The 22,708-nt window shown below is 54.3% G+C and overlaps 1 protein-coding gene across 1 annotated transcript in view; it reads right to left on the reverse strand.

Moving 5' to 3' along the window:
• ATOH8 (atonal bHLH transcription factor 8) overlaps positions 1 to 5,937 on the reverse strand; it is a 29,603-nt gene extending 23,666 nt beyond the window's left edge. Inside the window, exon 1 of the mRNA XM_004437221.3 lies at positions 5,087 to 5,937. Coding sequence (XP_004437278.1) covers positions 5,087 to 5,842 — 756 coding nt within the window. The 5' untranslated portion in view covers positions 5,843 to 5,937. The remainder of the gene's footprint in view (positions 1 to 5,086) is intronic.
• Positions 5,938 to 22,708: the final 16,771 nt, after the last annotated feature.

A 22,708-nucleotide genomic window follows, 5' to 3' on the forward strand; every position in this document is an offset into this window, starting at 1 on the left:
GGGTTTTGAATTCACACCTTAGCTGGGCTCTTTCCAATTAGCCGGAAGTAACTGCTCGGGGATGTGGATGAGCGTCTATGCCTAAGGTGGGGAGGTGGGCAGCCCACCCTTCTGAGCTGGGGATGGAGTGTTCTGGACTGATGGTCCCATGGGACCCCAGCCTTGTGCATGACCTCTCTGAACATCCACAGTGAGGCCCAGAGCCCAGCCACCCACCGCCTGCAGAGGACCCCACAGCAGTCACGTCACCCTGGTCAGAGGACACAGGCCAGAAGAGGCCGCACGGTCACTTGGCTCCAACTCCCAACAGACTGTCCAACTTCCGGGAAAGGAAAAGGACCTGCCTCATACTCACCCCACAAAGATTTTTAAGCTTCAGAGGAGCAGGTTTTGGGGATTTTCACAAGGCCCCATATGCCCCCAAAACATTCCATCCCACCCACCCCAAGCCAGACCCTCTCCCGGCTCCAGCAAGCAGGAAGCAGCAGGAAAGGCACTGGCCAGGCCCTGAGGACCCAGCTCGCCTCCTGGCCTAACACACGACCTCAGGAAGGTCCACATCCCGCCCATCCTTCAGACCCAGCCCAAGACACCCTCCCGGAAGCCCCCCGAGACTCCTGGACCAAGAGCTCCAACATCACCATGCTCATGGCACACAGCTGCGCACTTGACTCCATTTGAAATCACTCTCGAATCATCTCGTGTCAGTGAGTGCTGGCTTCCTGAGGCAAAGCCACTCCACGCAGAGCTGTTCAAGGTTCCTGCCAGGTTCTATTTAAACAGGTTCTTTAATATCCGAACTTTCTGCACAGCTATGAAGCTGGACCCTGAAAAGCTAGGTCCTAGCAGTTAAGAGCCATGGCCCCAGGGCCAGACTGGCTTGGGTACAAATCCTGGCCACTTGCTTAACCTCTCTGTAAGTGTCCCCACCCGTAAAATGGGAAGGTAGAGCCACAGCAATAGACCCAGGTAAGGCACTTCGCCCAATGCAATGAGGCTCAACAAGCAGGTGCCCTGGTGACCGCACATGATAGGGCAGGACAGAGGCCTCTGTCACCCCTCATCCACCTGGATGGAGTCCCCAGTGCAAGCAGCGCTGTCCCGCATTCCCTGAGGTGTGCATAGGCTGTTGTAGGTCCAATGGGGTCTGAGATTGAGGGAGGTGCTCGGCCGGGGGTGCCATCCACATGCCCCCTTCTGGGCCACCCTGAGTTCACTTGGTGAGGATCCCCCGGGAGAATCCAGGGGCAGCAGAGGAGGGAGCCCGCAGCCCATTTTCTTGGCACCTCCTTCATGAAGAGGCATCGCAGCAGGTCCTGAGGGCTCTTCACTGCCACCTCAGGCCTGCCCAGAAGGCTGCCATTCCTCCATCAATGCTGAGGGGCTCTGCACTTCAAGGCGAGAGAGGGAATCTGCACGCATACCAGACACCCCAAGGGTGAGCACAGCCTGTGAGCCAGAAGGTTCTGCCATGAGGCCAAGGCCCACGGCTCTGGCCCCTCCCCTCCCCCATCCAGCAAAGCCAGGCTTTCCCTTCGACCTCCTCCCACCTGGCATGGGAGCAGCCCTGCACACGGGCCAGGCCCAGCTGTGCACTCATGGTCTCACGTGAAGCGGCAGAGAGGGCCCTATGCAGCTGGGCTGGTGGCATGTGCTGCAGCCTGACCATCTGCCCCGCACACCCACCGCCCTGGCCCCACTGCCGCAGCCCCCCTGCCCCCCGAGACCACAGGGTCTCTCTCCGACCTGCGCCTCCTCAGCCAAGCAGCCCCCACCTCCTTCCCTTCCCGGTTGAGAGGTTAGTGGACCGGACAAAGCAGGAGGCTGTCTGGCTTCCCTGTGCTGAGACTGGACAGCTCCAGGGCATTCAAGGGGCTGAGGAGCAGAGCTGTGAAACGCCCGGGGAATGGAGCGACTCTGACTCTGATTCGAATCCAGGCTCTACAGTGACAGCGGCACATGGCTACGTGGGCCACGACTGCACCATGCCAAGGAGGCACCAGCACACTGAAGTCTAGCGAACAGCATGCCCAGGAGGTGTGCAGCACAAAATCCGCGAGGCCTCACGCCACCAAAAAGGCTGCAAGACCTCAACCAACTTACATAAGCTCTCTGAACCTCAGTCTCACCACCTGTGAAATGGAGGGATGGTGATAACAATACCTATTTCACTAAATGAACTAATACACATAATACACAGGGCCCACCCGGCACAAAGTAAGCATCTGATAAATGGTAGTTTCTATGATTGTTATTAAATGATTAAAGAATTCTTATTTCTATGTCTGTCAAGGCCTTGCCCAGCACTGAAGATACCGCAGATGCTCAAGAGGTGTTCATTCCTCCTATAGCCCTATTCCTTTCTTCATGCGCTCTTTGCAAAGAAGCTGTGTACAGGGTAAGTGTTGTCACCACTTTCCAGCTTTAGCCACTGAGGCCCAGAGAGGGAAAGTGACTAGCCCATGGTCACACAGAAAGCATGCAGCAGAGGCAGGACTCAAACCACGGCCTCCAGACTCGCAGGCCAGTGCTCTTTTCACAGGAAGCTGCACAGGGAAATGAAGCTCCAGACCAGAACCACAATCCCCGAACCAACCTCAGGGCTGCATCAGCCAAGACCTCACTCAGGCAGAACCCCCCTCCTTCTTTCCCTCCTCTCCCAAGGGCCCATTTCAAAGCCTAGATCCGGAGCCACAGCCTGTCTGGACCGGGGCACGCATGTGTCTGTATTTTACGTTTGGGAGACTGAGGCCCAGAGGAGCTAGGAGCTCCTCGGGGACACAGGACTTTCTCCCTCAGATGGCTGCTGTGGTGGTGGGGACATGGTGGGTGTGGCCCCAGCCCCTGGCTCTGTGACCACCAGGGCCCCGGCCATATTCCTTTCTCTCCCAGACAACAGGCAGATGCCCACATCTGCCTAGCAGCCTTTCTGGGGAAGGGACAGAATGGTTCAGGCAAGGAGCACGCACTCTGAGACTGCGCATTTGTGTGTGCTCCTGGGCACGTGTAACGATCCTGTGCGGTGCATGGGTGTACCTGCACGTGTGTGTGCACCTCCCTCCCTGAATCTGTCCTGGTTACATAGAACTTCCCCATGGGAAGAGTAGAATTGAAAGGAGACCAGGATTAACAATCTGAACTCAGAGAGTCAGCGTGTGCACACCCAGCCTCCGACTGTTAACAAACACTGTGAGTGGGGGTGAGGGAGCCCATGACACCGACATGGATGGACGGCACTGTGGGAAGCATTTGGCCAAAACCTGCTGTCATCTTCCCTAACCCACTAGGTGATCTCAGACAAGTCTCCTTCCTTCTCCAGGCCTCAGTTTCCCATTCCATTAAATGGGCTAATTCAACCTGACAGGGATGTTAAGATCAAATAAGATGGAATTTATTATTGAAAGAAGTTAAAGCCACTGGACAAATGAGACGTAGCAGAGCACTCAGAGACCGTGAATATTTTCTCAGAACTGAAAGAGGCAGCCAGAGGGGTAGAAAGGAGTCAAAGGACCCAGGTGCCAGCCTTGCCCTGCTACTCATCAGCTGTGATGCTCTGGGCACATGGTCTCCCTAAGGTGAGCAGGTAGACAGGCATCTCGCTGCCCTTCTGTTATCCTTCCATCCTGGGGGGTGCGTTGCAGGATGCCCTACAGGCTACCAGCCTCCCCAGGCATTCAGACACACAGCCACTACCTGAGGGCGGGACTGACTGCTCCACTGGGCCCACTGCCCAGGGTCCCAACTGGTGTGGCTGCGGGCAGTGGCCCAGCCTGGTCTGTGACAGCTACCTGACCTCTCCACCCCACCTCACTGACCAAACATCTTACCCAAACCCAAGCAAAACACTTTGGCTCAAAAGTCATAGGGCCTCATTTCCCGAGGAGTTCAATTCCCTTCACATGGATGGATCCTGGCACCACTGCCCATCCCACCCACAGGAGAAAAGAGGAGAGTGTGATCCAAAGAGAAGCATTTCTTAAATGCTTTGTTGTTGGCTAAAGCCCAGAGAGGTTGAGTAACTTTCCCGGAGTCACACAGGAAGTCAGCTGCAGAGCAAGAAAAAACCCGACTACTCAAACCAGTCACGTTTACCCCCAACCCTTTTTCCCCATGCCCCGTGTGGGGTGGGGGCAGGGGGCACTTACCACCCTTTTCTTAGACCTTCTTTCTCTCTAGGAAAATGCAAATCCTAGAACCCCAGGGCAGTCCCAATCTTGTCTAAAGTAGAGTTGTAAAACTGCCCCTCCCCACCAGGGATAATTCTTGGGCAAATATTCTTCCCCATCCCCCCAGAGGACTCTGTCTGGTGAGGGCAGTCCCCACCAGCCCCAGACTGAGAAGCCCCTGATCCACCCTAGAACAAGGCTCTAAAGGCCCCCAACTGACCAGTCCCCCAGCAGACCTGCCTGCTTCCCCAAGGGGTGAAGGGCAGCGGTGGAGGGACCTCCCGGGAAGGCGCGCACCAGCCAGTTCCTGAGGCCGCTCCGGAGAGGGGGGCGGGCTTGGAGTCTGGGTCCTTAACGACGCCAAGGCAAGGGGTGTAGAGCCCAAAAGCAACCCGAGTGCACGGACATCCCTAGGGGGACGGGGCTGAAGAGGGGCTGACAGGCTCCCCCGGAATGCGGGACCCTTACATGCTGGCAACACCAAGACGGCCCCTCCGCAGCATTCCAGACCTCCCAAGGCCCCACCACGCCAAATGCCGAAGGGATAGGGTCTTCCCCGCTTCCCCGCCCGAGACAGACTCCCACATTCCCCCTCCGCGCCCGAGGGACTCCAGGAGACAAATACTCATTGCCATAAAAGTGAACTATGAAGGCTGAAGTCAGACGCGCAGACCGGGTCACCCCGGGGGGAGGGGGACGGTGGGAACCAGGGCTGGCCGGGCCAGAAATCTCGAACCTTCACCCCACTTCGCAAACTAAGATCCATAACAACGCTGTGGCAAGGGTCACTGCCCCAGGAGGTCCCACACTGTCTGGGCCCTGGGAGGGGACAATTTGCCTCTCACACTCTCATCTTCCTCACCCACCCTCTCCGGCAGTCGTCCCGGGCGCGGTGAGGGTGTGCGGCCGGGAGCCGGTACCTGCTTCCGGAGCGCCTCGAAGGCTGCGCTGATGGTGTGCACCCGCGTCCGCTCCCTGGCGTTCGCCAGGAGCCTCCGGGTCTGCTGCAGGGCTTTGATCTCCGAGGAGGCGGCGGTCGCTTCACCCGGCCGTTTCCTAGGCGACGCGGAGGAATCCGGGTGGTTATTGTAAATTACGTGTGAAATTGACGAGTAGGAACTTTCCCCGGGGCGCGTGGGGGGCGCGGGGCGCACCGAGGACTCCGGGGGCGCAGGGGGCGCGGCCGGCGTGGGGCGTGCAGGCGGTGCGCACAGCAATATGCGGGGACGCATGCCGGGCTCCCGGAAAGGCTGTGCCTCAGGAGCCCCAGGTACCTGGCCCTGGGGCGCTGGAGGCGGCGGCAGTGGCGGCGGCGTGGGCAGTCCCGGCCCCACTGCGCCCAGGGCGAAGCCGCGTTTCCGCGCGTCCAAGACCTCCGGCGCCCGGGCGCCCCTGCGCTCCCCGGCTGTGTCCGCGCCCCCACCTGAGGGAACGGCCGGCGCCACTGGGGCTGGCACCGGGGCCGGGACGGGCTGCAGCCGTTGGGTCCTGTCGCGCAGCCCGTTGGTGGCGGTGGCGCCGTGCTCGGGCGCTTCCAAGTCCAATCGGAAAGTTTTATAGCCGTTTGCGCGCCGCGCCGGCTCCTTGCCTTTCCGCTTGAGCTTCTTGAGGCCGTTCAGCTCCTTCACGCACACAGTCTTCCACGGCCCGTCCTCGAGAACCGGGATGTGCTTCATGGCTCGGGCAGCGCGCGAGGCAGGGGCGTGGGGTGCCCGGGACGCGCGCCCGCCGCGCTCGCTCTGCAGGCTGCGCGCCGGCTCTGCCCGGCCGCCGCCGCGCTCAGCGCCTCGGAGTCTCCAGCTCTCCCCCTTCTCTGTCTCTCCCGCCCTCCTCCCGCCCTCTCTCCCTGTCTCCCCCTCGCCCGGGGCAGCTGCGCCGCCGGCTCCGCGAAGCCGCCGGGCAGTCCGTTCCCGGAGCGCTCAGAGTGTCATCTGAAGTCGCTGCCGCCCTGCCAGCATTTCTGGAGAACGCCCGCTGCGCTCCATCTGTGTTTGTTTAGCCTCAGTTTACACAGAAGCCGGGTTCGCGAGATCAGTCAGCGCCGCCGCCCGGAGAGGAGGCAGCTCTCGCCGCCGCCGCCTCCCCAGCCCCGGCCGCCCGAGCCGCGAGCGCCTTTAAAGAAACAGGAAGCATTTTTCAAAACAGCTGGGCTGCCGGCCGCCTCCTTTGTCCGCGTCCTCCCTACCTCCCCCCACCCCCATCCCTTCTGCCCAGAACCTGCCTCGTCGGGCTCTCGCTCCCCGCCCCCTACTCTTTTCCCAGAGGACAATCTGCTCCCTATGGAAGTGCCACGAGCACGTGGCTTCTGGGCCTTTCGGCCCTTACCCAAGTCAGAGCTGAGCCTTCTCTACCCGGCCTCGCTGACCTCTCGGCGACGCAGCGTCGACCTTACGCACCCAGCACCTCTCTGTCCACCCCTCCACCCCAAATCGCCGATGGAGAAGAAAACGAGCTGCAACTTTTCCTGGGGCGGGAGGGTGTCCATGGGGGAAATTGCCCCACACCACAGCGCAGCGACCCCATCCACTCTGTCACTTGCTGGAGCGGGGAGCCCAGGAGCGGGAGAAGGCCTAAGCAATAGGGAAACTGAGGCTCTCAGTTTCTATTCTCAAAAGGAATTGGCTTCCCCATAGTCACGTCGAGTGGAAGAGGCCGGGGAGGGTGGCAGCGTCGGATTTAGACAGACCGAGCATCTGTGAGATTCTGAAGTCACTTCACCCCAGGCGGCCCAGTAAGCCCGGATTTTCTCATGAAGGGAATGAGAAATGCAGAGGACACCAATGCCGAAGTCACAGTGTCGCTGTGAGGAACTGAGCACCAGGCACACAGGAGGTGCTAGTCAATGGGAGCTCTGGTTATTATCATTATTAATATCAGAGGCAGAATAGCTCCTAGAGGCAGATTTCCTGACTTCAAACCGCAGCTCTGCCACTTACAAACTGAGTGACCTTAGGCAAGTCACTGAACCTGTCTGTGCCTCCCTTTCCTCATCTGTAAAATGGAGGTGATAATCATACCTTCCTCCCGAGGTGGTTGCAAAGATTAATTGAGCATTTATGTACAGAGCACTCAGAGCAGTGCCTGGCAAGAAATGAGAGCTTTGCAAGTGCCCACTGTTATTGGCAAGGGGCAGACTCCCAGACTCCCTGTCCTCTGTGCCATTCCACTGGAGATTCTGGAAAGAAGAGGTCAGACTGGTGGGCCCTCGCCGAGACCCATCTCCCGGAGGCTGCCGTGAAGGACCAGCGCAGGACTTTACTCCTTGAGGTCTTTTCTCTGTGGCAGTTCCTCCTTAAGGCAGTGATGGGCACTAAAAGCTGTTTGAGAGGAGAAGATGAACCCGTGACGCTGGCCTTGGGTTCTGGCCTCTGCAGCCACTAGGATCTTCATCTTTCTGATTTCAGTCCTCCACTCCCGCCCCCAGACCTACCAGACCCGGTGGGGGTTTTCCTGTGAAAATGCAGGGCTCACACATAGTCCCCGGTGCCCTGTCTCTTCCAAGGGAGAAGGTCGTAGGGGTGTGAGGAGGTAGATGGTGTGGTGGCCTGTGGCATGATGGGTCCTGGGAGGTCGGATGGGGGTCTGGGCAGAAGGTTCAGGGGCAGGAGCATAGAGTTGGGGCCAGGAGCTCGGAATGAGCCTTGGCTGTTCAACCGTGGAGCCCCATGACCATGGGCAAGACATTTCACCCCCCAGGTTCTGTTTTCTCATCTGTCCTCGAGGATAATGTCCAGCCAACCTCTCATGGTAGTGGGGAAAGTAAAAGAGATCGTGGATGTGAGGGGACTTTGACATAAGGCTTCAAACATGCACTCAACATCCGCATTCACACAGGGACACACACATAGGAGGCATGCAGTTTTCTGACCATAGTAAACACAAAACCTCATTTTTTTCCACTGAGATGGCTCCCAGCATCATAATGCATGTGCTCCCTGAGACACGCTCTTCCCTGGACACCCAGCATCTTCCCACTCCTTATTTCTGTTCTGAAGAGCAAGCGTGTGCCCAGAGAGGAGCCCTCCTTCTCCTGCTGTTTCTCCACCCAGCCCAGACCCTATGCACTGGCCTTTGCTCACAGGTCTCCCACATCGCCCCTCCCCCTTTGATGACCAGCTCTAGTCTCCCCTCCTGCTGGAAGCCTTGGCTGATCCCCACAGCCCCCTGTCACTCTTGCGGGCCTCTGCACATGCTCACTCACAAGTATGGCTGGAACTTACCCTCCACTGCAGGCCCATCTGACCCCCTGGGTTTGCAAGCTCCTGAAAGGCCGCTGTTTCCTTCCTCTCTGTCTCCGACAGTAGGTGCCTAAACATTTACTTCCTCCCTGTCTCTGACAGTAGGTGCCTAAACATGACAACCAGCCCTCATGCCCTTTACATTCTCCAGATCCCAAGCAGAGGCTAAGACCCCAACTTGCCTACTCCTCATGAATCTAGCCAGCCAGTGGCAGAGATGGGGGAAAGCCAAGCCCCCCTCTCCAGAGCGGCTAAGCTACTCTCTGAACCTCAGTTTTCTCCTCTGTAAAATGGAGGTTATAATAGTATGCCTCATAGAGCTGGCATGAGGATTAAACGAGGCTGCATGTACAGAGTTGAGCCTGGTGCATAAAGTAGAATGAGCGGTGGTGTTGGGCAGCCTGGGTAAGCACAGCTGCCCAGGCTCCTTGCATTCCAACATCTGCCCCCAGACTCGGGGTGCAGTTGCAGGCTGGGGTGTCCATGGCTAGTTGGGGCATGTGGAAGTCTCTGGCAGGATTGAAAATCGTCCTTAAAGAGACTAGCCTGTGCTCCAGGAAAATCACAAGTCTTGGTTGAGTGTCAAGGGCTCTGCTCACGCTGATCCTGAGCCCCTCGCCAACCCCCCCAAAAGAGAGGAGAAGCTCACTGAGATCCCATGGGGTGGGAGCAGGGGAAGGGAGTGGATAGGAATGGTCAGCTGTGCTGGGCAGAGGTAGAGCAGGACTCAGACCCGGCTCCACTCGCCCAGGGCATGCTCCTTCCCCCTCCCTGTGCTGCCTCTCCCGCTGCTCATGTGCCAGAGCCTCTGGGTTGGCATCAGACAAGCCTAGAGGGATCTTTGCTTTGCCACTTACCAGCTGTGTGGACCAGCCCTTTCACGCCTCTGAGCCTTGGTTCTTTATCTGGGCATTATTGGCTTAGTCATAAGATACAATGGCAAGTACAGGAACGTGAGGCAAACAGTAAAGGGCCCAAGTGATGTGAAGGGTCCCTGTTACTGCCATTCTCTGCCGGACAGGTGGCAGACCCTCAAAGCCCAGGCTAGCTGCCCCCTACCCTAAGGGCAAACCTGTATCCCAGGGCTGGCGATTCTGCCTTCCCTCAGCCTCCTTGAGAAGTGGGGGAGAGAGACCAGCCAGGCGGCGCCCCCTGGTGGTATGACACTGCCCAGACTGCGCACAACATAGCGTCTCCCCACAAGAACTTCTTGCTGACTTTGGAGCCAGGAGTGGTGGCCCTGCAATGACAGTCATATGGCTCTCATAAACTCATAGAGTTGCCGGGATGAAAAAACTCTCGAGGCTCCAGCACCCCCTGCTTGGGATGGGACAACGCAGACACCCCAAGAAAACCTATGCCCTACATTAAAAACATCACCCACTGAACCACCTGTTTGAGGTTGCCCTGGGCTAGCATGATGGTGCCCTGAGAGGTTCCACATGCCCTAGACAGGTGGTCTAGGAACAGGAATGAAAGTAGAAAGGGAAAGGAAGGCCAGAGCTTAGTGCGTAGGCCACGGGAATGAATGCTAGAAAGCCAGACAGCAATCATGACTACCACTCAGGCTCTATTTCATAAATCCGTAGAGTGACCCAAGAGGGAAACTCATTCTACAGATAAGCCCAGTGCCCCTTCAGCTCCTTCCAGGTCAGGGGTGGATGGCAGGGGCACCGTCTCGGCGTATGGACCCCGGATCTTGGTATCCGGGCACTGGTGCCATCCCGGCGTCGCTGGGCAGAACCTACCCAGCAGTTCCTTGGTGCCCAGGCACCCCCTGCGGGTGAGAACAGGACAGCTCTGCAGGGTGGCACCCAATGAGTGCCGTCTTCTTGGCTGGATGGAATGGAACCTTGGAGACTTGCTACATGAAGCTCTACATTGCTGAATCTGGAGTCCCTATTTCTGCTCAGATTGTTCCAAAATGGATGTGTCACAAATTAGAGAAAGGGAGGAAGAACGGAAATAGACCGCCAGAAGGAAACACAAGGCATGCGATTGGTGCACGCTGGAGTTGTGCTCACAGCAGCCCTGGATAGGACCACCCAGGAGAGTGAGCAGAAAGCAGAACACGGTCAGCCTGGTGGTCCCCAAGCCTACCTCCTAGTCACAGTGCCCACAGTGCCACCATTAACCAGCAGGACACTGGATCCAGAGGACAGCAATGAGACATCCAAGCAGGAAGCTCACCGGACTTACTCTCCAGTCTTCCTTCTACCTTCCTCTATCCGCATGACCATCCCAGTTATGGAAGATTGAGACAGTCTTTGGGGCTGGGACAGGATTGGATGAGGACACCGCAGGAGGAAGGGAGGAAGGTCTTCGGCATTCCCTCTCTGTGACCTTCTCAGCCATGAGCATGTGCTCTGCTGTTCTGCACAGGGTAGCGCCCATGGGGTGGGATGGGCATGATGGGCAGGCGGGTGCCAGGTTTCCACACAGTTGGCCAGGTCTCCTGTTAGAACATAGGATATATCATGTCATTTCTCTGCTCAGAACCTCCCAGTGACTTCCTATTTATCTCAGATGTGTTAGGGGCTGCCATCAGTTCCTTCTCCCTCTGCATGCGTGGAGAGGTGGCGTCTCTTCCTGCACCCCTGTGAATCTGGGCTAGCCTGCAGCTGCTTTGGCTATTGGAGCCCTACAGAAGTGGAAGTGATGCTGTGCTTTAAGGGGACTGACTGTTTCAGCTTCCTGCCAGTTGGAACCCTTAGTGACCATATGAGAAGTCCAGGTTATTGTGCCAGAGAGAGAGGCCATGTGGAGAGCACTATGGTGCCAGACCTGTGAGTGAACAAGGCACCTTGAACATGAGGTCCATTGGAGCCTTCAGGTGCGTCCAGCTCCAGCCTCTATCTGGCTGCAACCACAGGAAGAACTCGAGCAAGGACCACCCAGCCGAGCTCAGTCAGCCCACAGAACCACGAGAACGAATACTAACTTATTGTGTCAAGCCGCCACATTTCGGGGTGGTTTGTCATGCAGCAACGGCAAACTGGAATATTAAATAGGAGCCTAGTCAACATCTGCTCCCCCTTTCCTCTCCAACCTCATCCCCTCCTCTCTCTTCACCCCATCCCTCTGCTCCCACCACACTGGGCTCCTTGCTGCCCCTCGAAAGTACCTAGCTGGCTCCCTCTCGCCTCAGGGCCTTTGCAGGTCGCCTCTCCCCCAGGTAGCCTCATGGCTCCCTCTCTCACCCGCTTCTGGTGTTTCTGTCACTTCTCAGTGAGGCTGTCCCTATGCACCATATATAAAGTTTGTACCCCTCCCCTCCCCCGGCCTCTTCGCCGCTTTATCTTCTCAATAGCACTTACCATCATCTGACACATATATTACTGGTTTTTGTGTTTATTTCTGTCTCTTCCCACTGGAATGTCAGCTCCATAAGAGCAGGATTTTTGCCTGCCTTGTTCGCTGCTGTATTCTAACCTCTAGAACAATCCCTGGTACACAGTAGGCAGTCAATAAATACTTCCTGAATGATCGAAGGCGCACCGCTCAGTTTGGCCCAGGGCTTGCTCAGCTCTTCAGTCAGCTGCTTTGACAGAAGAAACCAATGGATCCAGAGAGAGAGTTGATCACGTCACTGGAATAGCTGCTCTGACCACCAAGAACTGGTGGTCGTGTCGAATTTACTCTTTTCTCTGACTAGGTCTCCCGGCTTGATCAATTGAGTGGTGGACAATGGTACAAATCAACAGTCATTGGTTCATTTGACAGATCTTGGGCCAAGCTTGGTCTCATAATGGGACTGGGGCAGAAAGATGAGGTGTCTGCTATCAGGAGCTCAAGTGCAGAGGACTTCCTTTGTCCCCTGTGACAATTCATTGTGCGTTTGTAGAACTCCCACTGAGGCTGGAGATACGGCAGTGAACAGAGCAAACACCCTTGCCCTAAGGGAGCTGACATTCTACAGGAGGAGACATAGTGTCCACCTCAAGATGCTCCAGGTCCCGTAGAAAGATAATACAAGTCTGGAAGAGCTATAAGACATAGTACAAAGTGACACATGCTATAGCAAAAGCTGTGGGAGCTCCAAGGGTGGCAGAACTGCTCTGGGAGACTTCCTGGAAGAAGGGGCATTTGAACCGGGCTGGAAGGATGGTGGGATTTGGCCAGGCAGACCACCTTCCTGACAAATGCCCATAGCTTGCTCCCTTGCCTCCTCCAAACCTTTGCTGTTACATCACTTCCTACTGAGCCTCCTTCACCACCCATTTACAAGTGGAACAACGGCCCTTTCCTCCTTGTAACACGCTATATGATTTACTTATGCAGCATGTTTACGGTCTGTGTTCTCAGCCAAAGAGATAGGAAGTGGCAGGGAGGATCGGCGCCTGCTCCCTTGCAAAGCCCAGTGTGGATTCTTCCCGTTGGTAGGTACGATGGCAGAGGAGAGACAGGATGGTCATAGGGCATCCTGTCTCTCCTGGCTGTTGAGGCTTTGCCAAGAAGTGAGGTGGCGAGCCTCCAGGAGGCTGCCCAAGGAAGAAACAGTACAAGCCGGGCTGTGCTGGGCAAATAGACCCCCAAGAGGACACGAGGGCTGGCCCAGAGCAGCCAAGTCTCCAGGCTATCAGCTTCCTCTGTCCAGCATCTGACTTGGCGCTGCCCTCTCCTGATCCGCTTCCCTCCCCCTGACATCACACTGTCCCCTGGATTCCTTCATTCTAATGGCCTCTGATGGGGTAAGGTCCAGAGTCTTCTGCTGCTTCTCCTCTGCTCCTCTTCTATGCCCTACAGGTTCGGTGTCAGCAAAACAATATCTTCCATCATATTAACTTAATGTTGTTAATGTGAACTTTATCACCTTTGTAGTTTTGTCTATTAACTTATTAATTTGCTTTTGTGTGTTTGTGAGGAAAATTAGCCCTGAGCTAACGTCCACTGCCAATCCTCCTCGTTTTGCTGAGGGAGATTGGCCCTGGGCTAACATCTGTGCCTATCTTCCTCTACTTTATATGTGGGACGCCTGCCACAGCATGGCTTGACAAGCGGTGCATAGGTCCACACCCGAGATCTGAACGTGCAAACCCCAGGCCACCGAAGCGGAGCTCAAGAACTTAACTGCTATGCCACCAGGCGGCCCCGATTAATTTGTTTTGATTTATAGTTATGTAAGAATTAAAAACATAAAGCATAAAAGTATAATTATGTCCTAGGGCTCTGTCACAATGTCTTTCGAGACAAAGGCATACATTACTCAGGTTCGAGAAGCTCTGGGCTAGATGCTATCAGAGTTGTCCTGCACCTTTGACTTGCTGGGCTCGGAGTCAAGAGGTGCATTCTTGGGCTGGCCCCGTGGCTTAACGGTTAAGTGCGTGCGCTCGGCTGCCGGCGGCCCGGGTTCGGATCCCGGGTGTGAACCGACGCACCGCTCCTCCGGCCATGCTGAGGCTGCATCCCACATACAGCAACTAGAAGGATGTGCAGCTATGACAGACAACTATCTACTGGGGCTTTGGGGGAAAAATAAATAAATAAAATCTTTAAAAAAAAAAAAAAGGAAGAGGTGCATTCTCTTCCCAGGACCCGCTATGCACCCTTCCTTTTGGCACCTGCCTCCCCTGTCCCCTACCCCCTGCAAGCCTCAGTTTCTTCATCTGTAAAATGGGAAGAGTGAGGAAGAGGTGGAGCCTACGTACCCCGAGATCCTTCCATCCCTAGCATCTCAGCATTTGTCTTAAGCCTCTTCAAGACCCAGAGCACCAGTGGGAGAAAGTGAAACATTGACTCGTTAGAAAGAAAGCTCCCCTGCATGCCTGATCTCCATCTCAGGCAAGAAGAGCTCTCTCACGGAGCCATCCAGCCCATTGGAACACAGAAGCTGGAGGAGCCAGGCAGGCGGGCAGTGAGCGAGAGGCTCGCTACGGCTGTGCTCATCAGGACCTAGTTGTCAACAGCCTAACGAGACCTGGCTTAAGCCGGTGATCTCCTGGGAGCTGTTACCAATCCTCACAGACGTGTTCTGTGGCTAGATGGGAAACCAGAGTGTGATAACTTCTTCTTTTTTTAAGGAAAACAACTTTAAATTCCCCAAAGAGCACATTCCTTCATTGTGAAGTATTCCCTACCCATCTCCCCCAATCCTTCAGAAAAGAAAGGAAAGAACAAAAGGCTTGGCTGCTTCTTCTGTGCAGGCTCCTCAAAAAACTATTTTTATAGCTCTCTGAAAAAGTCCCCGCTGATGGCGGCAGCCGGAGAACATGAGGGGGCAGAATGGAGCTGACGCAATCCACATTTATTAGCAGTGAGGAAAATTAATAAGGCACCAGCTCAGCCACGTCCCAGCTCAAGGGCAGCTCCACAGACCTGGGAAGCCCTGGGGACAGCTGTCGATCTGGTGGTCTCCAGGCTGAGTCTTCAGACGCCTAATCAGTTGCAATTCTAGATCAGCACAGCTGGAGGGAGGCTTGGAGATCATCTAGTGCCCAGAGGACAAAAGCTTTTCATCATGCATACCAAATCTAGTTGATTGGTAGGGGTTGCCGAAGCCCTGTGCTGTAAGGGATTCTGAGGCTGCATCTGGGTCCCATGGGAATGAGTGCTGTCATTGATTAGCAATGTCTGCCATGGATGAAAGAGGAAGAGTGGCAGTATTCACGCCACGTATTTGCCATTCCTGGTCTAGTCCAACCTCCCTAGTCCCAAAGCCCACTGTTTGTAGGGTTTTTCCCAGCCTTCTCAGGGGGCTGGCTGCTGTTGGTAAGTGGCAGGTGGCTTCAATGTCTCTGAGGATCAAAGATGTCAGATCCAAAGACTGTCTCTGAAAAGCCAAAACAATTACTGGGTTTGGTTAATTCAGTCAATTGCCTGTTTCCTGGAAATAATTGATAAGATCTGTTGTCTCATGGAATTGATGAGTCAGTTCAACCAATGTAGATGATCTAGCAGACCCAGGTGACCCCCAAGCCAGTGTTGACCTTACACTAGTGGTCAGGTCAGAAAGAATCAATGTGTGAGACTAACCAACTCTTTGGCCTCAGGACAATCAAGTCCTCAAGTGGCCAATGGAGTTGTTCTAGTCAGATAAATTACTGCCCATCTGATCTCTACCGGACAAGCTTGGGTCTAATCGTCCTGACCATGACTCCACGTTCCTTGCCGCCTTCTCCTGCCCTGCCAAGCCTGGCTTATTTCCTTCTCTCCCGATCCTGGGATAGACCCCGCTTTCTCTGGCAGAGAATCCTTCTGCAGTGGCCTGGACACCTTCGACAAGCTCCTCTCACACCCCACACAACCCTGTGTACCAGTTACACGCTCTTGGAGTCTCTCCTTCCATCTGTGACAGCTCAAAGTCCATCCAGGCCACTCCGCGTTGAAAGGACTCGCTTGACATCACGGGGAGGTGGTGGCAGCTCCAGGTCTCCTGACTCCAACTCTAGGGTCGTGCTGATTGCCCTGGATAAATCCATTCTGTCTGGTTCCCCTCAGTTTCATGCACTCTTCAGAGTAGCATAGGTAACCCCCGAAGTGGGCAGTCCCAGAGCAGACATCCAGAGTGGGAAAGAACTTGGCATGTGAAGGGGTAGGCTGGGGAGTGCGGGAGGGGATATGGGTCATTGGTAAGTCAGGCCAGGTGGTAGGAGAGGCCTGCCTTGGCGAAACCCGGCAGCACCGCCAAGGCACCCAGCCACCCACTGCTGGGAAAGGTAAACTGCGACAGGTTCCTCTCTGATCTCTGAGTGCTTGTCACACTGCCCCTCTGGGAAATCTACTTTGGCATCTTAGATCCCCACCTTGAATTTAACAGTTCTCTTTGCAGAGTCAAAAAAAAAAATACAAAAACAGAAACAGCCCCTTCCCCGAGGAACTTGGCAAAGTGGAAAAGGCCCCTCGGTAGTGGTAGGGAGAGGTCAGGCTTTAGAGTGGGACAGCCCTGAGATGAAACCCTGGCTTACTGCCTACCAGCTGGGAGCTTGCTCAAGTCCCCGAATCTCACTGGGCCTCAGTTTCCTCATTTGCAAAGTCCGATAGAAAGATCACTGACACTTGTAGGGCTGTTGGGAGGATTAAAGGGGATTGTCAGTGTAAAGGGCTTAGCACAGGGTGTGGCACATGGTAGCTACTAACAGTATCTTGAGCACCTCTCCTTTCCTTTCAGTGCAATACTTCATGCTTCATGGCTCCAACCCTACCACACTTCCTCCAGGAAGCCTTCCCTGAACACCCTCAGCCATTCAGGCAGCCTGCTCTGGGAAACTTCCAGGCTGGCCTGCCTGCATTCTGTACTGGGAAACTTGTTTCTCCAAAGAGCCCATGAGTCACTAGGGGCTGGGGTGGTTTGCATCTCCCCTCACTCCCAAGCCCCCAGCTCCGGGCTGAGAACACAATGGGTGCCAGATAAAGTGGCCACATGGATCCTGGCACCCTCCCCTCACCCTCTCCCACCTAATCTCCCTGGTTCTCCTGATTTTCCAACCCCTGTCTAGTTTCTTCATAATGCTTCTGTCTCCACCGCTCTGTTTGCAAGAGGGAAAAAAGTCTACACACACACATAGCCCAGAAAGCATCCAGTTGCTCCCGGGCAGACTGCCAGCGATTGAGTGACCTGCAGCTTCCCCCCCAAATCACATTCCACTGGCACGGATCTTGCCCCGCCTGACGCCAGCCTCCGAACTCGCCCCCAGAGCAAACATTTCCAGTTGGCAGCTCAGCCTTGTTTTTCTGAGGCCCTGATTCAGCCTCCCTTGTAGAAAACAGAAAACAAAATACATGGGACCAAAAATGAAATAAAATAAAATTTAAAAGGAGGGGGTGAGATGGGGAGTCATTTGCTCCAAGGCGCATGGAAAAAATCTGAGCTTTGGGGTGTGTGAAGAGTTTCTAAGAAGCAAACACACATGCTCACAACCTCTCCTTCCCCACTGGCTTGGAGGCTATGATCAGTTCATTCAGGCTGCTGCCTCCTGCTAAAAGGCTTACTCTGTTCTCATTCACAGCTGTGAGGGGAGGACAGGGGAGAGGGTGGCGGGAGCCTATGGATCTACAAGGAGAGGGTGGTGGGTGTTACAGGACTGGTGTTTGTTCTAAAGGGGAAATTACAAGAAGACAAAATAAACACAGCCAGTCGGATTTTCACGCCAGTGCGTGAGGCGTCAGGGCGAGGAGGGGGTGCGTGTGTGCGTGTGCTAGCGTGCTCACACGCCTGTGGGTGCCACCGCGTTTGGCTTCTCAAAATAAGAGCTGCTCAGTGGAAAGATGTCATAACCCAGGCTCGGGCGGCAGGGGGACAGGCCAGCCAGGGAGGGCCGAGGCTGGCGCCCAGGCCTGCCCATGGGGTCAGGCAAAGGCCAGGGGTCAGAACAGGGGAGCTTGGCCAGGGCCCATTCGTCAAAGGCCAGGCGTGTGGGGACGGGACTCGGAAGATCAGCCCAGCACTGGATGTGCAGTCCCCCGGGGAAGAGGCAGGCTGAGGGGCCTTACTAGGGAAGGATGGACGCAGGCCTGGAGTACAGGTGCTCATCTCAGCAGGGGAGGGCTGTGAATCTGGGAGGGAGGGACTGGGAGAGCCCAAGGGATAGGAGGGGGCTAGGTGAGGTGGTAGGGGGGGAAAGAGGAAGGTGAGGGTGGTTGGCAGACTCTAGAATGAGGGCAGCCTGGCCACAAATCTGGCCGAGCCACAGAGCTGATCAGCAGGGATGCGAAGAGCCTCCTGCCCATGAGGGTCCCCTGGGGGCACCAGGGAAGAGAGGGGGATCCAGGAGGGAGGGCACTCAAGGCCTAGGCTGAGATGTAGGGTCCCAGGCCCAGCAGAGCCCAGGAAGTGTTTCCAGCATCAGGGGCCGGGAGTGAGTGGGCTGTCGCGTGAGAGGCTGGGCATGTCAGGACAGCTCAGCAAGCTGTGGGGAAGGCGAGGGCAGGCAGCTCAGAGCTTCCACTGGGACCCATGCAGCTGGGTCCTTCCCCGTGGTGCCAGCTTCCCCACACAGGGAAGGGCCTGGCATCGTAAAGAGACCTGGCAGCAGTAAAGAGGTCCCGGGGTGAGGCGCCTGGTGAAGTGTGCAGAGGCTGGAATTGCTCAGCTGTGACAGCCCAGCGCTGCTGGAGCAGAACGTCACACAGGCCAATGGGAAAAATCCGGGAGCTCTGGTCCGGTGTGCCTCAGAAAACGGTGGGGGACAGATCACCTGAGAAGTGTAATAAAATGTATATTTCTGCCGTTCTTTCCGCCTGCTGGATCAGACACAATCGGAGTGGTCTACCAAGAAGCTGAACTGTGGGTAGCTAGCCCACGGAGTCCTCCTGCCCTAGACGATGCTGCTAAGGTCTCTGACCCTCCCAGTTCCTCTCCTCTGGCTGTGACTCCCAAGTTCTCTGACCCTCCCAGCCCCTCTTCTCTGGCTGTACCCCTATCTGTCCAGGCTCCAGGAACCATAGGACTTTCCACTTTTCCTCTATCACAATCTGTGAGAAAAGTAGTTAGTTAACAAACTTTTCCCAAGGATACTTTGGCTTTGATTCAGGACATTTATTAACCCAAAGAAATGAGTCTCTAATGGTGGAAATTCAGGCCTGGAGAAAGCTAGAGGGAGAGTTTTGGGAAGACATGGAAAGCCTTCCAACTAATCCTCCACTTGACGATATCATTGGGAAGCCCCAGAGTTCGCTTTTAAAAAACTGCTTTCCCTTTATCAGTTTTCAGAAGAGTGAGTTAGTTTTCTCTAAGCATCATCCAAATGTCTTTTTTTATTATCATTTTGAACTCATGGATTTTTGAAATATCATTTGAAATTTTTGAAATATCATTTTGAACTCATGGATTTTTGAAATATTTGACATGTTTCAATTCATGGCAGGGTTTCTGTTTGTTTGTTTAGTTGGGTTTTTTTCCTAAGGAAGATTCACCCTGAGCTAACATCTGTTGCCAATCTTCCTCTTTTTGTATGTGGGTCACCGCCACAGCACAGCCACTGACAGATGAGTGGTGTACGTCTGCGCCGGGCCACTGAAGCGCAGCATGCTGAACTTAACCACTAGGCCCCCGGGGCTGGCCCTAGTTTTGTTTTCGATGCACAAATGATCCCATTTTGTCCAGAGGGAGCTCCTTCAGGTTGGCACCTGAGTCCTTTTGACATGATCCCAGTGTTGTTTGATAGCCTTCTTGTCTTCCGGTACAAGACGTTCTGGGCTCATCTTGTATATTTGCTGCTCCAGACCTAGAAACAGCAATTCTCTGAGAAGTCTTGATTCCTTTCAGAAAGAAAAGATGCTTAAAGATCACAATTTCGTCACTATATGTGCTCAATCAAAGACAGCTTATTTTCTTTCAGTCTCTCAATCTTTTCCAAGAAAGACTTGAGTCTGGGCCCAAGGGCATCTGAAGGATACCACACCCTGCCCCATTAAGTGTGTTTCTCCCAGATCCCAGGCTGTCTCCTCCTTGGAGGTAAGCTCTACCCACCTGAGACAGCCTCCATCTTTCTTCTCCCCTCCCCAAAGATTATCCTCCATCCCCCGAGGCTGGTCCATCAGCCCCAAAGCCCTCCTCACTGTCTCTTTTGGGTGTATATTATAATGTGAGGAGCACAGATACAAAAATCAGACCTCGAGGGAGTTGCTTATCTCTCTATGCCATAGTTTCTTCATCTGCAAAGTGAGGTCAAAAATATTTTAAATGAGGTAATTCAGGCAAAGTTCTTAGCACAGTGCTTGGCTAACAGTAAGCACTAGAAAACTTCATAGATTTGTATTATTATCTGCCAAGGGAACCTACCATGTCTTCATATGCAGATAGAGTTTCTAGCAGCCTTTCTGACATTCCCAAGGCAAGTAGGCCTATAGATCCCCACCTTGCTGTAAAACAGAGACACAAAGGCGATTTGTGCTGGCTTTAGGCTTTCGAAGGAGGGAATCCTCAGTTGGCAAAGGAGCATTCAAAGGAAATAAGTCCCTGGAGGGATGTCTTACGTTGCAAGGAATAAGCAAATGTGTGTGTGGAGGGTGGTGGGCATTGTAAGGCACGCATGAGGCAAGAAGGGTGATGGGACCTTGTGTGAGTGCAAACCAGGACCACAGTATGGCAGGGACTGTGGGATCTGAGGCAGCTCTAAGGACCAGTTCCCCTCTCCGTGGACATCAGTAAGGCTGGCCACAAACATTGCTGTTCCTCCTCTTTCTGCGCATACGGCAGCATCGCGTGACTCTTCCCCCTTTAAAATGAAGCGCGGCTGTGAGACTAGCTTTAGCCAGTGAATTATGAGCAGAAGGGACGTGTGTCGCCTCTGGACAGAAGCTGTAATAGCTGATGTGCAATTGGCTGTTTTCCTTTCCCTGTGTCTGCAATTGTGGAAACGTGTCAAGGCGGAGCCTCTGTCGGCCTGAGTTTTCACACGACCATGATACACAGAGTCTTCCTTGCTGACCTATGATGGGCCGGTCGTGTGTGGTCAAGAATAAACTCCTGTTGGGTTAAGCCACGGAGATTTAGGGGTTGTTTGTTCCCACAGCAGAATCTAGCCTATGCTGACTAATCGCTCTCCATCTCCTTCTCAATGGCTCTCAGTCTTCTTCTCTCTGTGAATTGACTCCACCCTCTTCTCACTACCAACGAGCTTATTCTTTCCTCGGACTTTAGGAGAGTTCTTTCCTCGTAGCCACATCTGCTCCTCATCTCCGCTCCCGCATAACTTGTGCTTGCTTAACCTCCACCCATGGCCCTGTCTCAGCTTCATGGCTCTGCCTGTAACTGCTTCCTTCTTCAGAATGTCTTAGTTCAGAGAGACAAAGAAAGACTCTGATTGCCCCAGCTCATCTCTTCATGCCAGGCCACACAGGGATTGTTGGCCAGCCTCTAGACCGGCTCTCTGGGCTAGATACCAACCCCTGACCCAAATAACTGTGGAGGAAGGGGACAAGTTAGGGAGTGTACCACATGATACAAAACAGGGCACCTGCCTGAGGATTCAGGTGGGACATGGCCACCTGGAAGGGACTATGAGTGGGGAGGCACCAGATGGGGGGCAGGGGAGGGAGGGAGAGGGAAGGATGTTTGTTTTTAAGCATTAAATCATGTTAACCTTCCATCTATAAGATACTCAACATCTGGCTGAAACAAGAACACTTTAACAGAACATCTGGATACTCACTCTGCACAGTGTGAAGCAGCTGGATCCTTGGCAGCATCTGTGCGGGTAACTGATGTGAGGTCTCCTCTGTGTGTTTAACATCATATTTGTGCTTTCCTTTGCCTGTAACAGAAAACCAGACTCAAACTGGTTTAAATTTTTAACAGGGAAATTCTTAGCTCATGGGGCTGAACCAGAGATGAGGCTGGCTTCAGGTACATATTAATCTAGCAGCTGAACAGTATGACCAAGAACCCAGTTTCTTTATATCCTGCTTACAGCTTTATCCCCAAACTGGCTCCCCTTGGAGGTCCCAAAAAGCTGCCAGAAGACCTCAAGGTGACCCTTACCTTGTTCAATCACAAGAGTGGAAGCATGTCTGTCCCAGCATCCCTAGCAAAAGGCTTGACATCTACTCTGATTGGACAGGACTGGGTCACATGCCACAACTGACCCAATTACTGTGACCTAAGGGTACTGGAATGTGCTGACAGGCTTAGTCACACGCTCCACCCTGGGAACCAGGGACGGAGCGAGCTTCTTCAGAACCACAAGGATCCCCAAGTGCAAGCTGGAGAATGTTGGGAAGAGGAAAGGGGCATGGAGCTTTGTCTAGCGCTAGACACAGAGTCGGGACTAGGGTGAGGCAAGTGAGAGGTGCTCACTCTCAGGGTTGGGCCTCCTCAAATTTTGTGCCCTGGGATCCTCACTTGCTTCACCCCAGTCGCAGCTCTGGCTGCATAACAAATTACCCCAAAACTTAGTGACTTCAAACAATACACATTTATTGTCTCAGGGTTTCTGTGAATCAGGAGTTTGAGAGTGGCTTAGCTATGGGGTTCTGCCTTGGGGTCTTTCATGAGTTTGCAGTCAAGATGTTGGCTGAGACCGCAGTCATCTGAAGACTTGACTGGGGCTGGAAGATCCACTTCTGGAATGGCTCCCTCACATGGCTGTTGGCAGAAGGCCTCAGTTTCTCCCCACGTGGACCTCTTTCTGGGGCTGCTGGAGCATCCTCACAGCTGGTTGGCTGGCCTCCCCCAGAGCAAGTGATCCAAGAGAGACCAAGGCAAAGCTACACTGCCTTTTATAACCAGTCTCAAAATTCACACACGGTCGCTTCTGCCATTTTCTATTCATTAGAAATGAATCCCTAAGTCCTGCCCACACTCAGGGAGAGGAGAATTAGTTGCCACCTTTTGAAGGGAGAACTGTCAAAAAATTTGTAGACATA

Source organism: Ceratotherium simum, chromosome 11 (genome assembly GCF_057802395.1).
Source record: "Ceratotherium simum simum isolate JZ-2026a chromosome 11, ASM5780239v1, whole genome shotgun sequence".
Lineage (NCBI taxonomy): Eukaryota > Metazoa > Chordata > Mammalia > Perissodactyla > Rhinocerotidae > Ceratotherium > Ceratotherium simum.